This window comes from Oncorhynchus tshawytscha, linkage group LG24 (assembly GCF_018296145.1).
Source record: "Oncorhynchus tshawytscha isolate Ot180627B linkage group LG24, Otsh_v2.0, whole genome shotgun sequence".
Lineage (NCBI taxonomy): Eukaryota > Metazoa > Chordata > Actinopteri > Salmoniformes > Salmonidae > Oncorhynchus > Oncorhynchus tshawytscha.
This window is the reverse complement of record NC_056452.1, coordinates 23,239,946-23,260,685: the sequence shown is the minus strand read 5'-3', so window position 1 is coordinate 23,260,685 and position 20,740 is coordinate 23,239,946. Positions and strand designations below refer to the sequence as shown.

At 43.4% G+C, this 20,740-nt stretch overlaps 1 protein-coding gene across 2 annotated transcripts in view; it reads right to left on the bottom strand.

The window, feature by feature from the left end:
- LOC121840695 (carbonic anhydrase-related protein 10-like) overlaps window positions 1-20,740 on the bottom strand; it is a 132,634-nt gene that overhangs the window by 94,436 nt on the left and 17,458 nt on the right. For both annotated transcript variants that reach the window (XR_006079826.1, XM_042305553.1), the window contains one exon: window positions 13,393-13,467. Coding sequence is in view for 1 of the 2 variants with exons in the window: in XM_042305553.1 (XP_042161487.1) it covers window positions 13,393-13,467 (75 nt within the window). In the remaining variant the exon portion in view is untranslated. The remainder of the gene's footprint in view (window positions 1-13,392; window positions 13,468-20,740) is intronic.

The following is a 20,740-nucleotide window of genomic DNA, read 5'->3' as shown; positions in this document are numbered from 1 at the left end:
TTGGAAGTTTAAATGTACCTTAGCCAAATACATTTAAACTCAGTTTTTCACAATTCCTGACATTTAATCATAGTAAAAATGTTTTGGTCTCAGATCAGTTAGGATCGCCACTTTATTTTAAGACTGTGAAATGTAAAAATAATAGTAGAGAGAATGATTTATTTCAGCTTTTATTTCTTTCATCACATTCCCAGTGCGTCAGAAGTTTACATACACTCAATTAGTATTTGGTAGAATTGCCTTTACATTTTTTTACTTGGGTCAAACGTGTCGGGTAGCCTTCCACAAGCTTCCCACAATAAGTTGGGTGAATATTGGCCCATTCCTCCTGACAGAGCTGGTGGAACTGAGTCAGGTTTGTTGGCCTCCTTGCTCGCACATGCTTGTTCAGTTCTGCCCACAAATTTTCTATGGGATTGAGGTCAGGGCTTTGTGATGGCCACTCCAATACCTTGACTTTGTTGTCCTTAAGCCATTGTGCCACAACTTTGGAAGTATGCTTGGGGTCAATATCCATTTGGAAGACCCATTTGCGACCAAGCTTTAACTTCCTGACTGATGTCTTGAGATGTTGCTTCATTATATCCACATAATTGTCTTCCTCGTGATGCTATCTATTTTGTGAAGTGCACTAGTCCCTGCTACAGCAAAGCACCCCACAATATGATGCTGCCACCCCCGTGCTTCACGGTTGGAATGCTGTTCTTCGGCTTGTAAGCCTCCCCCTTTTTCCTCCAAACATACTGATGGTCATTATGGCCAAACAGTTCTATTTTTGTTTCATCAGACCAGAGGACATTTCTCCAAAAAGTATGATCTTTGTCCCCATGTGCAGTTGCAAACTGTAGTCTGGCTTTCTTTATGGTGGTTTTGGAGCAGTGGCTTCTTCCTTGCTGAGCGGCCTTTCAGGTTATGTCGATATCGGACTCGTTTTACTGTGGATATAGACACTTTTGTACCTGTTTCCTCCAGCATCTTTATAAGGTCATTTGCTGCTGTTCTGGGATTGATTTGCACTTTTCAAACCAAAGTACGTTCATCTCTAGGAGATAGAATGTTTCTCCTTCCTGAGCGGTATGACGGCTGCGTGATCCCATGGTGTTCATACTTGCATACTATTATTTGTACAGATGAACATGATACCTTCAGGCGTTTGGAAATTGCTCCCAAGGATAAAGCAGACTTGTGGAGGTCCACAATTTCTTTTGTGAGTTATTGGCTGATTTCTTTTGATTTTCTCATGATGTCAAGCAAAGAGGCACTGGGTTTGAAGGTAGGCCTTGAAATACATTGACTCAAATGATGTCCATTAGCCCATCAGAAGCTTCTAAAACCATGACGTCATTTTATGGAATTTTCCAAGCTGTTTAAAGGCACAGTCAACTTAGTGTATGTAAACTTCTGACCCACTGGAATTGTGATACAGTGAATTATAAGTGAAATAATCTGTCTGTAAACAATTGTTGGGAAAATTACTTGTGTCATGCACAAAGTAGATGTCCTAATCGACTTGCCAAAACAATAGTTTGAGTGGTTGAAAAACGAGTTTTAATGACTCCAACCTAAGTGTATGTAAACTTCTGACTTCAACTCTATGTATCTTCTATAGAACGATTTTAAAAAGTAGGGCTGTGTCTCTGTTTTGTCAATGAGTGCTTCCGCAAATTGTCCCACATACAGGTTTGCATAGTTGGGGGAAAAGGGGAACCCATGGCTACACCCCGAATATGAAAGAAAAAGTCTGACTCACAGATGAAGTAGTTATTGGATAATACCAGTTCAGCAAGTTGCAAGGGGCAATCATTGGATGGAGAAAGGGTAGTCTCTCTGCTGAAGGAAGAGCTGCAGTGCCTGCAAGCCTCCAGTGTGTGGGATGTTAGTATACAAGCTCTCCACATCAAAAGTGGCCAGCAGGGTGCTATCCTTCCTTAGCCCTCTATGAATCCTCTATGAATGAGATCACTTGACTAGTGTCTTTGACATAAGATGGAAGATTCTCAAGCAACGGTTTAAATCTGGCGATCCACATACTTAGAAATGTTTGATGTCACAGAGTCAATTGCTGCTACAATGGGTCTCCCGGGGGGAGGAGAAACTTGTTTGTGTAATTTAGCGACTGAATAAAAGGTTGGTATCTTAGGAAATTTCACACATAGAAATTCTAATTCTTTTTTGGTAATTTGTCCTAATTCCAAACAACTTTCCAATGTGGATGTGATATTGTGCTGAATTCTAGGGTAGGGTCATGATTCAGTTTGTGATAGAAGTCACCTTTAGATAGTTGTCGGCGACATTCATTCACACAGTCACATTTGTTTTGTATACAATTTCCTCCTCCTTTGTCACATTTTTAATGATAATGGAAAGATCTGACTGCAAGTCCATAAGAGCCATTCTCTCGCGTCTCTACTCGGGTTATCAAAGGATCTGTGTTTCTGTTTGTCTTTCATTAAGTCACCTACATCATTTTCAACGATCCTGCAGAAGGTTTCTATGGAGGCATTATGTTTCGGGGGAGGTACAAATGAACTTTTTGCTCTAAATGTGGTTCTCTCAGAGTTCTCAGGTCCCTCAGCTTGGTTGATGGCTCCATCTTCTGAATGACTCACGGTAGGGCAGGTGAGTCTATTGATTCACGTGAGAGACCTATGTGTATATCTGACTGAGGATGACATTTCAAGTGGAGTCCTGTAAGTTTCAATCTTATCAAAGATCTCACGCAATTTCAGATTACGGAAAAACTTGAATAGATCTATCTGGATGTCAAAGTCATTTATGTATGTTATGTATGTTATTGTAGGTACAAATGATAACTCCTTATTGACAACACTAATGTGGGCTGGTGTCAGGATCTTACATGATAAATTGAAGACATTTAGCTCCTGTTTGATGTATTATAATAATGTATTATGTTTATGTTGTAGGGGAAGTGCTATAAGACCCATCCCTCACTACATTGATAGGGTCCTGGACTACAGATTAGCAATATATATATGCATTATAAGGTTTAATATTGTTCCACAGTTCTTTTCTCATCTCTGCTTCTTATAAGAAACGGTCTGAGAGATGTGCGAGTTATTGCAGTCAAAACAGGGTGTCTGTGAGAAAGTGCCTCAAGGCTAAAAGAGATTAATAGACACAGAACCCTGCAGCGGAGTAAAAGAGATGAGAGACAAGTCAGACATACCCCTATAAAGAAACTTGGGGAGTGGAAAATTGCTGCTGAGCCCTTAGAAAACACTGGAACTATTGTTCTCTCTTGCAAGTTCGTATAACTGTATATGCATGGGCTTGGTCTCATGAGTAGAAGGTGTTGACGTAGGCAGATACATCACAAAGGCACGCATATTAAAGCAACTTGGACCCTTTCCTATTTTGCAGAACTTACTCTGAAACATGCGTGCTATGTTCCCGTTGTCAACTTCTGTCTGCAATTGCATTAATAAAGGTTTTTGATTGATTTACGTAAAGATATTGTCTGATTATTGATTTCACCAAAAAGCAAATGACTGACAAGGAACAAGGAGCATACCCCAACACCGGCCAAACCCTCCCCTAATCCGGAAGATGCTGGGTCAATTGTGCACCGCCCTATGGGACTCCCGATCACAGGCAGTTGTGATACAGTCCAGGATCAAACCAGGGTCTGTAGTGACCCCTCTAGCACTGAGATGCAGTGCCTTAGACTGCTGCTCCACTCGGGAGCCTTAAATGTCGACAACCATACTGACAGCTTCCTGTTTGACACTTCAACAACCATACTGACAGCTTCCTGTTTGACACATCAACAACCATACTGACAGTTACTGTTTGACACTTCAACAACCATACTGACAGCTTACTGTTTGACACTTCAACAACCATACTGACAGCTTCCTGTTTGACACTTCAACAACCATACTGACAGCTTACTGTTTGACACTTCAGCAACCATACTGACAGCTTCCTGTTTGGCACTTCAACAACTATACTGACAGCTTACTGTTTGACACTTCAACAACCATACTGACAGCTTCCTGTTTGACACTTCAACAACCATACTGACAGCTTCCTGTTTGACACTTCAACAACCATACTGACAGCTTACTGTTTGACACTTCAACAACCATACTGACAGCTTACTGTTTGACACTTCAACAACCATACTGACAGCTTACTGTTTGACACTTCAACAACTATACTGACAGCTTACTGTTCATTTCTGTCTACAGCTGGTAATGTGTTTGATTGTACATCACGTTTGCTCTTATTCAGCCAAGGAGAGCTGTCTTCCAAGCATCAAATCAAATGAAAACTGTATTTGTCACATGTGTAGACCTTACCGTGAAATGCTTACTTACAAGCCATTAACCAACAGTGTAGTTCAAAAAAAGTTAAGAAAATATTTACCAAATAAACTAAAGTAAAAAATAATTAAAAATTAACGACATAACAATAACGCGGCTATATACAGGGGGTACCAGTACCGAGTCAGTGTGCGGGGGTACAGGTAAGAGGTCATTTGCACATGTAGGTAGGGGTAAAGTGACTATGCAAAGATAACAAACAGTGAGTAGCAACAGTGTACGAAACAAATGGAAGGGGGGGGTCAATGTAATAGTTAGGTGGCCATTTGATTAGTTGTTCAGCAGTCTTATGTCTTGGGAATAGAAGCTGTTATGGAGCCTTTTGGTCCTAGATATGGCGCTCCGGTACCACTTGCCGTCCGGTAGCAGAGAAAAATGTCTGACTTGGGTGACTGCAGTCTCTGACAATTTTATGGTCTTTCCTCTGACAACTACTGGATTGCGGGAAGCTTGGCCCTCAGGGATGTATTGGGCTGTACGCACTACCCTCTGTAGTGCCTTATGATCAGATGACGAGCAGTTGCCATACCAGGCGGTGATGCAACCGGTCAGGATGCTCTCCATGGTGCAGCTGTAGAACGTTTTGAGGATCTGGGGAACCATGACAAATCTTTTCAATCTGCCCTCTTCACAACTGTCTTGGTGTGTTTGGACCATGATAGATCGTTGGTGATGTGGACACCAAGGAACTTGAACTCTCGACCCACTCCACTACAGCCCCATTGATGTTAATTGGGGCTTGTTCGGCTCACCTTTCCCTGTAGTCCACGATTAGCTCCTTTGTCTTGCTCACATTGAGGGAGAGGATGTTGTCCTGGCACTACACTGCCAGTTCTCTGACCTTCTCCCTATAAGCCGTCTCATCGTTGTCGGTGATCAGGCCAACCACTGTTGTATCGTTATTAAACTTAATGATGGTGTTGGAGTCGTGTTTGGCCACGCAGTCGTGGGTTAACAACGAGAACGGGAGGAGATAGTACATACCCCTGAGGTGCCCTAGTGTTGAGGATCGGCGTGGAAGACATGTTGTTGCCTACCCTTACCACCTGGGGGCGGCCTGTCAGGAAGTCCAGGATCCAGTTGCAGAGGGAGGTGTTTAACCCCAGGATCCTTAGCTTAGTGATGAGCTATGAGGGTACTTTGGTGTTGAATGCTGAGCTGTAGTCAATGAACAGCATTCTCACATAGGTGTTCCTTTTGCCCAGGTGGGAAAGGCCAGTGGGGTGTGTAATTGAGATTGCATCATCTGTGGATCTGTTGGGGCGGTATGCAAATTGGAGTGGGTCTAGGGTATCCGGGAGGATGCTGTTGATGTGAGCCATGACAAGCCTTTCAAAGCACTTCATGGCTACCGACGTGAGTGCTACGGGGTGGTGATAATTTAGGAAGGTTAACTTCGCTTCCTTGGGCAAAGGGACTATGGTGGTATGCATCAAACATGTAGGTCTTACAGACTCTGTCAGGGAGAGGTTGAAATTGTCAGTGAAGACACTTGCCAGTTGGTCCGCGCATGCTTTGAGTACACGTCCTGGTAATCCGTCTGGCCCCGCGGCTTTGTGAATGTTGACCTGTTTAAAGGTCTTACTCACATCGACTACCGAGAGCATTATCACACAGTCATCCAGAACAGCTAGTGCTCTCGTGCATGCGTCAGTGTTGCTTGCCTCTAAGCCAGCATAAGAGGCATTTAGCTCATCTGGTAGGCTTGCATCATTGGGCAGCTCGCGTCTGGGTTTCCCTTTGGAGTCTGTAATAGTTTTCAAGCCCTGCCACATCCGACGAGCGTCAGAGCTGGTGTAGTAGGATTCAATCTTAATCCAGTATTGACGCTTTGCTTGTTTGATGGTTTGTCTGAGGGCATAGCAGGATTTCTGACAGTCGTCCGGAATACTGTCCTGCTCCTTGAAAGTGGACGCTCTAGCCTTTAGCTCGATGCGGATGTTGCCTGTAATCCATAGCTTCTGGTTGGGATATCTACGTACGGTCACTGTGGGGACGACGTTGTCGATGCACTTATTGATGAAGCCGATAACTGAGGTGGTATACTCCTCAATGCCATTGGATGAATCCTGGAACATGTTCCAGTTATGTGCTAGCAAAACAGTCCTGTAGCGTAGCCTCCGCTTCACCTGACCACTTACGTATTGAGCGAGTCACTGGCACTTCCTGCTTTAGAGCAGGAAGGAGCATTGTATGCATCTCTGTGTGTGGAGTGAAGATGGTCTAGTTTTTTCACCTCTGATTGCACATGTGACATGCTGGTAAAAATGTTGTAAAATGAATTTAAGTTTGCCTGCATTAAAGATCCCGGCCACTAGGAGCGCCGCTTCTGGGTGAGCATTTTCTTGTTTGCTTATGGCCATATAGAGTTGGTTGAGCGCGGTCTTAGCGCCAGCATCGGTCTGTGGTGGTAAATAGATGGCTACAAATAATATAGAGGAGAAATCTCTTGGTAGATAGTGTGGTCTACAGCTTATCATAAGGTACTACCTCAGGAGAGAAATACCTAGATAATTCTTTAATATTAGACATCGTGCACCAGCTGATGTTGACAAAAAGACACACCCCCACCCTTCATCTTACCAGACATAGCTTCTCTGTTCTGCCGGTGCATTGAAAATTCCTCCAGCTCTATATGATCTGTGTCGTCGTTCAGCCACGACTTGGTGAAACATAAGATATTACAGATAATTGGAATTGTAGATCATACATTTTATTTTCCAATGATTGCATGTTAGTAAGTAGAATTGATGGTAGTGGGAGTTTACTCGCTCGCCTACGGATTCTCAAAAGGCAGCCTGATCTCTGCCCTCTTTTCCTCTATATTTTCTTCAAGCAAATGACGGGAATCTGGGCCTGTTCCCGGGAGTGCAGTATATCTTTCTCGTCGGAGTCGTTAAAGGGAAAAGCTTCTTCCAGTTCGTGGTGAGTAATCATCTCCATCTCTCCTTCATCTCCCATCCTTGTCTCTTCCTATCACCCTCACCCTCCCTCTCTCACTCCCTTCTTGTCCCTCTCTCTTCCCTCTCCCCGTCCTCTCCATCTCCACTCTCATTAGTCCATGGCTGGAGCACTCAACGCAACACTTCACACCAGAGAGCCATCAGACGCCTACCAGCTACACAGCAGAGAGACAACCAGCAGGCAGCCAGGCCAGCCGAGTCTCAATCTACCCTGCATCTTGCTCCAGTGGTGCAGGACAGAAAAGGGACATTTTAAAGAGATAGTGGGCGGAGAAAGAGGGGGGTGGAAGGACAGAGAAGGAATAGAAATGACAGTCATAATGACTAATGGACGGAGCGGAGCGTGAGTGTTAACCAGTCACTTTTATGCAACTCCCTTTCTCTCCCTCTATACTCCACAGGCTACCAGATCCACATCACATGTTCTGTCTCCCTGCATGACAACTCAAGGTGATTCAACCACTGCTTTGGATCTTGCCAGGCCCCCCTCCCTCCTTCCCTCCTCCATCCCTCCCTTATCCTAACTCACAGCAACCAGCCATTCTTCAAAGGTTTTATCTTCTCTAAAATCACCTTTCAGCAGAAAGGACAACATAATCTGCTGAAATGGGACAAAGAGAAGGGGGGGGTGACATAAAAACAGAACAATAAATAACAGATAAACAGCTCCATACCTTGGCCAGGCTTCATAGAATGACCCCGGATGATGCTCAAAGCTAATGATCTATGACCTTTAGTTACCCCAAACTGTGTCAATAAGGGCCACATCTCAATGCTCTCTGAAAAGATGGCCGCACACTGAGTGAATAGGATGGAGTAAACCCTACACAATGATCCAAGGTCAGATTTGTATTCCCCTGCACTCTAATAGTTAATATTAGGATCTAGGGAGGATGAGCTGATCCTAGATATGTGGCTAGGAGTATCTTCTCCCCAAAGCGGATTAAAAAGATTCAGAGAAGGGGATACTGATGGTCCTTGTTGACCTTTTGGAAATGCTAAGCTAATTGGGGTCAAAAAGTGCTCAGAAAGGGCACAATCATTTGCAAAGGTCAGTTACAGTGGGGCAAAAAAGTATTTAGTCAGCCACCAATTGTGCAAGTTCTCCCACTTAAAAAGATGAGAGAGGCCTGTAATTTTCATCATAGGTACACTTCAACTATGACAGACAAAATGAGAAAAAAAAATCCAGAAAATCACATTGTAGGATTTTTTATGAATTTATTTGCAAATTATGGTGGAAAATAAGTATTTGGTCAATAACAAAAGTTTATCTCAATACTTTGTTAGGAATAACAGAGGTCAAATGTTTTCTGTAAGTCTTCACAAGGTTTTCACACACTGTTGCTGGTTGAGTTTTTACCTTTTTTTTACCAAAAAGTTATATTTTGGTTTCATCTGACCATATGACATTCTCCCAATCTTCTTCTGGATCATCCAAATGCTCTCTAGCAAACTTCAGACGGGCCTGGACATGTACTGGCTTAAGCAGGGGGACACGTCTGGCACTGCAGGATTTGAGTCCCTGGCGGCGTAGTGTGTTACTGATGGTAGGCCTGGTTACTTTGGTCCCAGCTCTCTGCAGGTCATTCACTAGGTCCCCCCGTGTGGTTCTGGGATTTTTGCTCACCGTTCTTGTGATCATTTTGACCCCACGGGGTGAGATCTTGCGTGGAGCCCCAGATCGAGGGAGATTATCAGTGGTCTTGTATGTCTTCCATTTCCTAATAATTGCTCCCACAGTTGATTTCTTCAAACCAAGCTGCTTACCTATTGCAGATTCAGTCTTTCCAGCCTGGTGCAGGTCTACAATTTTGTTTCTGGTGTCCTTTGACAGCTCTTTGGTCTTGGCCATAGTGGAGTTTGGAGTGTGACTGTTTGAGGTTGTGGACAGGTGTCTTTTATACTGATAACAAGTTCAAACATGTGCCATTAATACAGGTAACGAGTGGAGGACAGAGGAGCCTCTTAAAGAAGAAGTTACAGGTCTGTGAGAGCCAGAAATCTTGCCTGTTTGTAGATGACCAAATACTTATTTTCCACCATAATTTGCAAATAAATTCATTAAAAATCCTACAATGTGATTTTATGGATTTTTTTTTCTCATTTTGTCTGTCATAGTTGAAGTGTACCTATTATGAAAATTACAGGCCTCTCTCATCTTTTTAAGTGGGAGAACTTGCCCAATTGGTGGCTGACTAAATACTTTTTTGCCCCACTGTATGTGACATAAGGCAAAAAAAAAAATGGGATCACGTTAGCATTTATGACCTTACAAAGAGCCCATTTTCCAGCAATGTTAAAAAATTCTGGTCCGGGGGAGTGGATCCATCAGAGTGCGCATTTTTGTACCAAGCAAGCACTAGCAAACCTGAAGCAACTAATCAATGAATAATCATTAGCAATCATTAGCAGAATCATATGGTCAAAAACTAAACAAACCAAAAATACCCTGTGGATTCCAAGGACCCAGGACACTTCCCAGGATGCAGGAACCTTCCCAGGACCCAGGACCCTCAACGTCTTGCGGGTTTATTTATTTATTTTTTACCCCTTTTCTCCCCAAATTTTAGGTTATCCAATTGGTAGTTACAATCTTGTCCCATCACTGCAACTCCCCTATGGACTCAGAAGAGGCGAAAATTGAGAGCCATGCGTCCTCCGAAGAATGACCCTGCCAAGCCGCACTGCTTTTTGACACACTGCTCGCTTAACCTGGAAGCCAGCCGCACCTATGTGTTGGAGGAAACACTGTACAACTGGGGATCGTGTCAGCATGCGCCCGGCCCGCCACAGGAGTCGCTAGATAGTGATGGGACAAGGACATCCCGACCAGCCTCCCCTAACCCTGACAACGCTGGGCCAATTGTGCGTTGCCTCATGGGTCTCGCCGGTCACGGCCAACTGCAACACAGCCCGGGATCGAATCCGGATCTGCAGTGACGCCTCAAGCACGGCAGTGCCTTATACCGCTGTGCCACTAGGGAGGCCTTGCAGTTGGGTAACAGTAGACACAGAATATCTCCATGCCCCTAGACATGATATAAAAACAATTTTTAAATACATCCTGAGGAATTTGTCAAACCAAACCCTTATATAAAACGTTAAAAGCTACCATTTTATCCGTCCAAATTCAAAGACAACAATTGAAAAGGTAAAATAATATCCATAAAAACAATACCGACCAAATCCTCCCAATCTCCCTGTAGTCCTAGTTATAAAAACCACAGTGCATGATCAACAAATTCGGCATTATCTAACCCTAGCTCCCTTTCTTACCCAGTAAATCTCACATCCTTATCTCACCCTTGCTCCCTTTCTTACCCAGTAAATCTCACATCCTTATCTCAAGCTAGCTCCCTTTCTTACCCAGTAAATCTCACTTTATTATCTCACCCTAGTTCCCTTTCTTACCCAGTAAATCTCCCTCCATTATCTCACCCTAGCTCCATTTCTTACTCATTAGATCTCCCTCCATTATCTCAACCTAGGTCCATTTCTTACACAGTAAATCTCACTTTATTATCTCACTCTAACTCCATTTCTTACCCATTAAATCTCACTCCATTATCTCACCCTAGCTCCGTTTCTTACCCAGTAAATCTCACTTCATTATCTCAACCTAGCTCCATTTCTTACCCAATAAATCTCACTTCATTATCTCACCCTAGCTCTGTTTCTTACTCAGTAAATGTTACTTCCTTATCTCAACCTAGCTCCATTTCTTACCCTTTAAATCTCACTTCCTTATCTCACCCTAGCTCCCTTTCTTACCCAGTAAATTTCACTTCCTTATCTCAACCTAGCTCGCTTTCTTACCCAGTCAATTTCACTTCCTTATCTCAACCTAGCTCCCTTTCGTACCCAGTAAATGTCACTTCCTTATCTCACCCTAGCTCCATTTCTTACCCTTTAAATCTCACTTCCTTATCTCACCCTAGCTCCCTTTCTTTACCCAGTAAATGTCACTTTTCTCAAGTCCCCTTCTTTATCAGCTACTATCAGCACCTCTCTGGCGGAGACCGGCAAGTGAGGGACGTAAAAACGTCTGATTACTCCTCCCCTCCCTGGCTCAGGAGGATCATGACTAGCTTATTAGCGGTGCCAGCTGCTGCTGGGTGGTTAGTGGTGCAGGAAGGCCTGTGAGGATAGAGGAGCTGACATTATATTGAACATAAAGCATTTGTCTCTGACAAACACACAGCACAGTCTGACAGTCTGACAACACCTGTAATAATGTGTACATGGTCACCTGCAGGTGGAATAAAAAGCATGAAAATGCTTAATTATACACAAACACACCTCACATGTACATGTATACACTTAGAGCTGGGTGATATTGACCAAAATTAATATCGCAAGAAATTGACTTTTTTTTTTTTTGCAATAACAATAAATTACAATACATTATTTTGTGGGGAGGTGCTAAAGCTGTGAGATATGGACCAGAAGTCATATTGTGATAAATGCAACTATTTTGCTCGATAACAATAAATACAACGATAATCTCTTTTTTATGGACAGTTACTTTACATTAGCGGCAGCGATCTAGCCAACTATTTTTCAGTGCAACGAAAGACAACTGAGATGGTAGCCTATGATTCAAAAAGTAAGCTATTTCATTCAACATATCGAGCGAACGCATTACTGACATGTTGATGTGCAACCTCTCAAAATAAGAACCAGAATTATCCAATTGAATTTGTGCTCTTCAGAGAATTTGCCGACATCTTTGTGCATGTCAGCTGTATTATTCACAACCCGAGGAAGTGAGAACTGAAAAGACTCTGATTCATCTATCCGTAAATGTAGGCTAATGTCCTACAGAAACGTTCCAGTGCTAGTCCTAGGCTACTTGTTGAGGTCTAATGACTGCAAATGGTGTATTCTGCTCCTCTCCGCGGGCGAATCAAAACCATACGACAGACTCTCCTCTCCGTGGGCGAATCAAAACCATACTCTAGACTCTCCTCTCCGAATCAAAACCATACTCTAGACTTTCCTCTCCGAATCAAAACCATACTCCAGACTCTCCTCTCCGAATCAAAACCATACTCTAGACTCTCCTCTCCGAATCAAAACCATACTCCAGACTCTCCTCTCCGAATCAAAATCATACTCCAGACTCTCCTCTCCGAATCAAAACCATACTCCAGACTCTCCTCTCCGCGGGTGAATCAAAACCATACTCCAGAGTCTCCTCTCTGCGGGCGAATCAAAACCATATGACAGTCTAATCTGGTTGTAAATTGGTGCCATGAACTCAACATTAAGTGAGAAATAAATTATATACTCACAGAAAGCTGTGACTCTCCTCGCTGTAACTAGAACAACGGAAGTGGCTTTATAAACGGTCTTTTTCCCGCAATTACGTTTTGAGCAACTGTCATATGCTTGTGCTCCTCAGACTGCATCACTTCCTCCGTGCGCCCAGTGAGAGGGAGTGAGAGAGGCTCGCTCATACAGCAGCCGACAGTGAAATGGGAACAAGCAGTTACTTTCACATAATAGCAGGAATCAACGTAATGCATAGGCTATTACTGTTGACCAAAATAATGGTTTTAGAACAATCTACAGGAACGTCGTGTAGCAAAATCACCAAAAATGACCGACATGCACAAAATGCTTGGGTATAAGGAAGGTAATGTCAGTGTGGGTAGTTGTTGCTTTATCATCCCAGCTCTGCACGTACTCATTTAAAAGAACACATCTGCATGCAACACAACACACACACACCTGCAGCGTCATCAAAAGCCCTCAACAGCTCAGCAGAAGAAAAATACAATCTTGGGAAATAATTGTCGTGATGGGTACACATAGAAGGAAATGAACGAGGTAGAAAGAAAGGCCCTTGTAAACCTGCCAGTCAATCAGCGACAAAACAACATCAGCTAGACGACAAGGGCAACAAAAGTCTTGTAAGAATTAAAAACAGCGCCACTGGCAAGGTAGTCGAGTTATGAAAACAGAAAAAAATGCAATGTTCTTCACACTTCACACTGGGGAGAAAAAAACTATAGTTCAAGCTTATAGAAAATAAACATCAGTCTTAACTGTATACAGTACAGTATAGGGATTCTTACCTGGTACGAAGCTCCCCTGAACCACCTCCTTGTATGCCCACCATCCATCATGTATTTTAGGTGCATTTGGCTGAGCTGTCGGAGAGGCAGGAAACAGACAACAATCAGTTGAACGTTCATTTGAGACAAGAGAGACAATATTCGCTCCCGGTGTTCACGTCACCGACTCCTTCGAGGAGATGTTCCGTTATGATCGCCTTCCTTTCTAGCCAACCTTGCTAACCTTCTCAGCTAGAGGCCTCCCGGAAGACATGCTGAGAACAAACACATCCTCAGGTTATAAATCCTACACCCACTTGCACATACACATACACACTCACACTTACACATACACACGCACACCATGGACGGTATTCCAGGGCGCGTTCTCAGAGCATGCACAGATAAACTGGCAGGCATATCCAAGGTCATTTTCAACCTCTCCTTGTCCCAGTCTGTAATCCCCGCGTCTTAAAATGACTATCATCACTCCTGTTCCTAAGAACTCTAAGGGTTCATGCCACAATGACTATCACCACTCCTGTTCCTAAGAACTCTAAGGTTTCATACCACAATGACTATCATCACTCCTGTTCCTAAGAACTCTAAGGGTTCATGCCACAATGACTATCATCACTCCTGTTCCTAAGAACTCTAAGGGTTCATGCCACAATGACTATCATCACTCCTGTTCCTAAGAACTCTAAGGGTTCATGCCACAATGACTATCATCACTCCTGTTCCTAAGAACTCTAAGGGTTCATGCCACAATGACTATCATCACTCCTGTTCCTAGGGTTCATGCCACAATGACTATCATCACTCCTGTTCCTAAGAACTCTAAGGGTTCATGCCTAAGAACAATGACTATCATCACTCCTGTTCCTAAGAACTCTAAGGGTTCATGCCACAATGACTATCATCACTCCTGTTCCTTCTAACTCCTGGAACTCTAAGGGTTCATGCCACAATGACTATCATCACTCCTGTTCCTAAGAACTCTAAGGGTTCATGCCACAATGACTATCATCACTCCTGTTCCTAAGAACTCTAAGGGTTCATGCCACAATGACTATCATCACTCCTGTTCCTAAGAACTCTAAGGGTTCATGCCACAATGACTATCATCACTCCTGTTCCTAAGAACTCTAAGGTTTCATGCCACAATGACTATCATCACTCCTGTTCCTAAGAACTCTAAGGGTTCATACCACAATGACTATCATCACTCCTGTTCCTAAGAACTCTAAGGGTTCATGCCACAATGACTATCACCCTGTAGCTCTCACATCTGTAATCATGAAGTGCTTTGAGAGGATGGTTATGGCAAACATCCACTCTGTCATCCCAGACACCCTAGACCCACTCCAATGTGCATACCTTCCTAACAGATCCATAGACAATGAAATCTCAATTGAACTGCACATTGCCCTCACCCACCTAGATAAGAGAAATAGCTATAGTACCAGTCAACATTTTGGACACACCGACTCTCTCTCTCATACTTTTCTTTATTTTTACTATTTTCTACATGTGGGATAATAGTGAAGACATCAAAACTATGAAATAACACACATGGAATCATGTAGTAACCAAAAAAGTGTTAAACAAATCAAAATATATTTTATATTTAAAATTCTTCAAAGTAGCCACCCTTTGCCTTGATGGCAGCTTTGCACACTCTTGGCATTCTCTCAACCAGGTTCATGAGGTAGTCACCTGGAATGCATTTCAAATAACAGGTGTGCCATTTTATTTGTGGAATTTCCATCTTAATGTGTTTGTCCCAATCAGTTGTGTTGTGACAAGGTAGGGTTGGTATACAGAAGATAGCTCTATTTGGTAAAATACCAAGTCCATATTATGGCAAGAACAGCTAAAAAAAATCAAAGAGAAATGACAGTCCATCATTACTTAAAGACAAGATCAGTCAATCGGGAAAATTTCAAGAACTTTGAAAGTTTCTTCAAGTGCTGTTGCAAAAACCATCAAGCGCTATGATGAAACTGGCTCTCATGAGGACAGCAACAGGAATGGAAGATCCAGAGTTACCTCTGATGCAGAGGATAAGTTCATTAGTTACCAGCCTCAGATTGTAGTCCAAATAAATGCTTCACAGATTTTAAGTAACAGACACATCTCAACATCAACTGTTCACAGGACACTGGTTGAATGGTCAAATTGCTGCAAAAAAAACACTACTAAAGGACACCAATAAGAAGAAGAGACTTGCTTGGGCCAAGAAACACGAGTAGAAATCTGTCCTTTGGTCTGATGAGTCCAAATGACATTTTTGTTTCCAACTGCTGTGTCTTTGTGAGATGCAGAGTAGGTGAACAGATGATCTCCCCAAGTGTGGTTCCCACCGTGAACCATGGAGGAGCAGGTGTGATGGTGTGGGGGTGCTTTGCTGGTGAAACTGTCTGTGATTTATTTAGAATGCAAGGCACACTTAACCAGCATGGCCACCACAGTATTCTGCAGGAATACGCCATCTCATCTGGTTTGAGCTTAGTGGGACTTTCATTTGTTTTTCAACAGGACAATGACCCAACACACCTCCACACTGTGTATGGGCTATTTGACCAAGAAGAAGCGTGATGGAGTGCTGCGTCAGATGACCTGGCCTCCACAATCACCAGATCTCAACCCAATTGAGATGGTTTGGGATGAGTTGGACCGCAAAGTGAAGGAAATGCAGCCAACAAGTGCTCAGCATATGTGGGAACTCCTTCAAGACTGTTGGAAAAGCTTTCCAGGTGAAGCTGGTTGAGAGAATGGCAAGTGTGCAAAGCTGTCATTAAGGCAAAGGGTGGCTACTTTGAAGAATCTCAAATATAAAATATATTTTGATTTGTTTAGTCCTTTTTAATTTACTACACGATTCCAAATATGTTATTTCAAAGTTTAGATGTCTTCGCTATTATTCTACAATGTAGAAAATAGTAAAAATAAAGAAAAACCCTTGAATGAGTAGGTGTGCCCAAACTTTTGACTGGTGCCGTATGTGAGAATGTTGTAATAGACTACAGCTTGCGTTCAACACCATTGTCCCTTCAAGCTCGTCACCAAGCCTAGACCAGGAGACTGAACACCTCCCTCTGCAGCTGGATCCTGGACTTCCTGACGGGCCAAGGGTTGTGGTGAGGTGGTGAGGGTTGGCAACATCGCATCAGCCACGCTGATCCTCAACACAGGGGCCCCTCAGGGGTGCGTGATCAGTCCCCTCCGCTACTCCCTGTTCACCCTTGACAGCATGGCTATGCACGACTCCAACACCATCATCAAGTTTGCTTATGACACAATGGTGGTAGGTCTGATCACTGGTGACACTGAGACTGCCTACAAGGAGGAGGTCAATGACCTGGCACTATGGTTCCTGGGACAACAACCTCTCCCTCAACACCAGTAAGACCAAAGAGCTGATCGCACACCCCATCCACATCGACAGGGCTGCAGTGGAAGGGGTCGAGAGCTTCAAGTTCCTCTATGTCCAAATGACTAAGGACTTAAAATGGTCCACTCAAGAAGGCGCGACAGTACCTCTTCCCCCTCAGGAGGTTGAAAAGGTTTGGCATTGGCCTTCAAATCCTCCAAAAGTTCTATAGCCGTACCGGTGAAAGCATCTTGACTGGATGCGTCACTGCTTGGTATGGCAACAGCACTGCCCTCGATCGAATGGTGCTACAAAGGGTTGTGCGGACAGCCCATTACATCACTGGGGCTGAGGTCCCTGTCATCCAGCGCCTCTATATCAGGCGTTGTGAAAGGAAGGCCAGTGGTACCGGTGCATCAAGTCTGACACCAACAGCCTCCTGAACAGCTTTTATCCCCAAGCCATAAGACTGTTAAATAGTTAACATAATGGCTACATGGACTATCTGTGTTGACCCTTTTATTTTATTTTTCATGGAGAATCATAAAATCAAAATGTATGCTGCTGCTACTCTATAGCTCCAGTATCCCTATCCCCTTAACCCTTGATATTTATTACTGGTTTGGAGCTTGCAAGAAGGGCAGTTCACTGTACTTGTGCACATGACACTAAAACTTGAAACCACTTCATGTCTCTTTGCAGGCATTAGTATGGAAATACATTCTGTCATGTTGTGTGAACTGCAGTACAAATCCCAGATTAGAGAAGGGCTGGACTCTATAATTGAGATGATTAGGTTAAGGTTTTGCTACAAAGGGAGGGTCGGGACCCAGAATTACCAAGGCAAGCTTGGGGATATTGCTTTTTACACCTCAACTTGTTTTGTTCATTCGCTGGGGGGGGTCTAGAGGCTGCCTCTGCTTAATGGAAGTAGGTGGTGGGGGTGGTTCTTATCCCCTCCCCCACCGAAGAGTAGTCTGGCTAGAATAACGCAGGAGAGTGGTTCAATTTCCCAGAGGGGATAGGGGGTGGAGGGGGTGGATACTGGAGTCCAGAATACCTATTTTCTCCCAGGCAATCGACTTGACAATCAACAACAACCACGTCTGGCAGAAAGTCTGAAGTTTTACCTCCCTGTGGGTGTTGAACAGCATCCCAAAACTGGATCTTAGCCATCCTGACTGGCTACTGACTGGTTTCTCTAAATGATAGATTGCTTTTCCCTTCCGATGTAAAATGAGGCTGAAGTAAACACTGCCCTTGATGCCAGAGTGTCTGAGTCACTGCATATTGCAATAAAGGCACTTTAGAGTCAGTGTTTCCCCTACTATTACCTAGTCAGAGCATCTCGCCTTGTCCTCCGGCCCTAAACTAGTTTTAGTCTTCCTTTAGTCACCATCAAAAACCCATCATGACACAGCGACACAATTGCAGTGCTAAAAGTTTGAGTAAAATGTAAACGTTATAGTAAACAATTGTTGAACAATGGCTATCCGGCTCGAAGGACCAATCCTTCCAATCCTTCTATAGCGTTGCTTCTAATAACACTTTTGCAGTGAATTCAACACGTCGTAAGGTGTAAATAAGATGCTCTTGCCATGGGTGAATGTAGATTTAATTTCTTACCCGTAAGAGATACATTTGTTTTTGAATACCACAAAAATTACAGGGTAGCCTACTCTGCTGACACCAACAAACAGATCAATAAAAACAATGTTGTCTGATCCATATAATCGGCCGACGAAAAGGGGAGACAGAAATACAATATGACGTCCATCTAACATGGAGGAGGACATTTTTGACCAAAATAAAATACAAAATTGGCACCCAATGATAAAGACAGTGAGTATGTACAGGCAATTGTATTTTAAATATTGCGATATGCCTGGCTGGGTCTCGTTACTTTTCATTTGGGCAGTGAGAGCTGCCAAAATTGCGGTTTCTTCCGACTGTAGGCCATGCGATTTAAAACAATCCACATCTTTTCTTAAAGACGCTAACAATCCTCTGTGGCCAAATCATGCTTTCTGGTGTAGTAGCCTATTTTGAATTATATTATTTATTTCTGTGTAGACAAGAGTAAGCTAATTAGGCTATATTATTATGCCAATTTAATTCAATTAACTTTAGGGAACGCTTAGGTTCCCCTAGACTTATGGACACGCCGCCAATGTATTTTTTTTTTAAATATCTTTTTGTTGGTACTTTTTTTCCACTTTTTCTCCCCAATTTCATGATATCCAATTGGCAGTTACAGTCTTGTTCCATCGCTGCAACTCCTGTACGGTCTCGGGAAGGTCGAGAGCCAAGCATCCTCCGAAACAACCAACCCTGCCAAGCCGCACTGCTTCTTGACCAATTGCTTGTTTAACTCGGAAGCCAGCCGCACAAATGTGTCGGAGGAAACACCGTACAACTGGCAACCGGCCCGACACAGGAGTCGCTAGAGCGCGATGAGACAAGGACATCCCAGCTGAACAAACCCTCCCCTAACCCGGACGACGCTGGGCAGATTGTGAACCGCCTCATGGGTCTCAGGGCTTCAACACATTCCAGGATCGAACCTGGATCTGTAGTGATGCCTCAAGCACTGTGATACAGGGCTTAGACCGCTGTGCCACTTGGGAGGCCCTCACCTACGCCTTTTAATCTGGCATTAACACAACCAGTCATGATTTTTTCATCTGATGGTCAAACAGTCACTTACAGTGCACTGTGCACCTGCAATTTGATGAATAGAAAGAGACATTTGTACAAAACACCCATGTGTATTGTAATGACATTCTGTGACTGTCATTAGGTCTACACTTATAGCCTGAATTGATGCATCCACGCCCGCCTCGGTCTGGTCCACTCATCTCGCCTTGTCCGCAAGCGTCTCCGCCACTCATCCTTGACAAAATGTAAGTATTCTTCTCACACCACAATGCATTTTGGAGTGTATACCACCCGGTGTCCAGTCAATTCGCACATTTTTTATTTTGCTGACATGCAGTAATGTTAAATAGAGGTGTAATAGTTTTTTGGGCATGTTGTATTTATTGTTTTACCGGTACGGCGTATCCCACTATTTATTTTGCAGGGACGCCGTACCGGACCATACTGGCTTACTTTCACCCCTGGCTCCAGAACAATCCTATATGTGTCTCATCAGGAAGTACCACCAGGGAGTGTGTGTGTGTGTGTGTGTGTGTGTGTGTGTGCATTCTCCAAAAAGGTTCTATAGAGCACCATAAAAAGGGTTCCGCTTTGGTTACATCCATTTTTGGGGGATATAGAACACTGTTTTATGGTTCTTTATAGAACATTTTTGATGAATGTTTCTATAAAGAGCCTTTCTCAAATCGGTCAATCCATTTGAAGAAGCATACAGTTTTTTTTCTTCTGGTCAGCCATATTATATTGCTAAAATTCCGTGTTATTATTGTGTTAATTGACAAGTTGAATCTAGTGAACTACCTCTGGAACAGCTGGGGGTTCCTGAGGAGAGAACTGAGAACCACTGACTGATTTAGTCAACTGTTCTGAATTGACAGAAGGCCAACATCTGCACACAACACAGATGATAAAGATGCTGGAATCTTAGGATTTGTCTTTTGCTAAGCTACTTTTCAAAGAGCAGAAGGGCATTAATCTTGGGCCAGACACTCTTTGCTTAGTGAAAAAAAATTCTGCAGAATCAATTCTGTTTAGCGGAACTGGGTTTGTGAATGGAACCACTTGTCATAATATTTTTCTCTGTTTTTGTCATGTCTAATGGGACTAAAAGCTTGTTAATTATTCTGAGGCAGACAGTGATAATGTCAAACATTCTAGAATGATTGGCTGCCAGAAAGAGAGAGAGAGCGAGGACAGAGAGAGGGACAGAGAGAGAGAGAGAGAGAGAGAGGGAGAGAGAGAGAGCGAGGACAGAGAGAGGGACAGAGAGAGAGAGAGAGGGAGAGAGAGAGAGAGAGAGAGAGAGAGAGAGAGAGAGAGATAGAGAGACAGAGA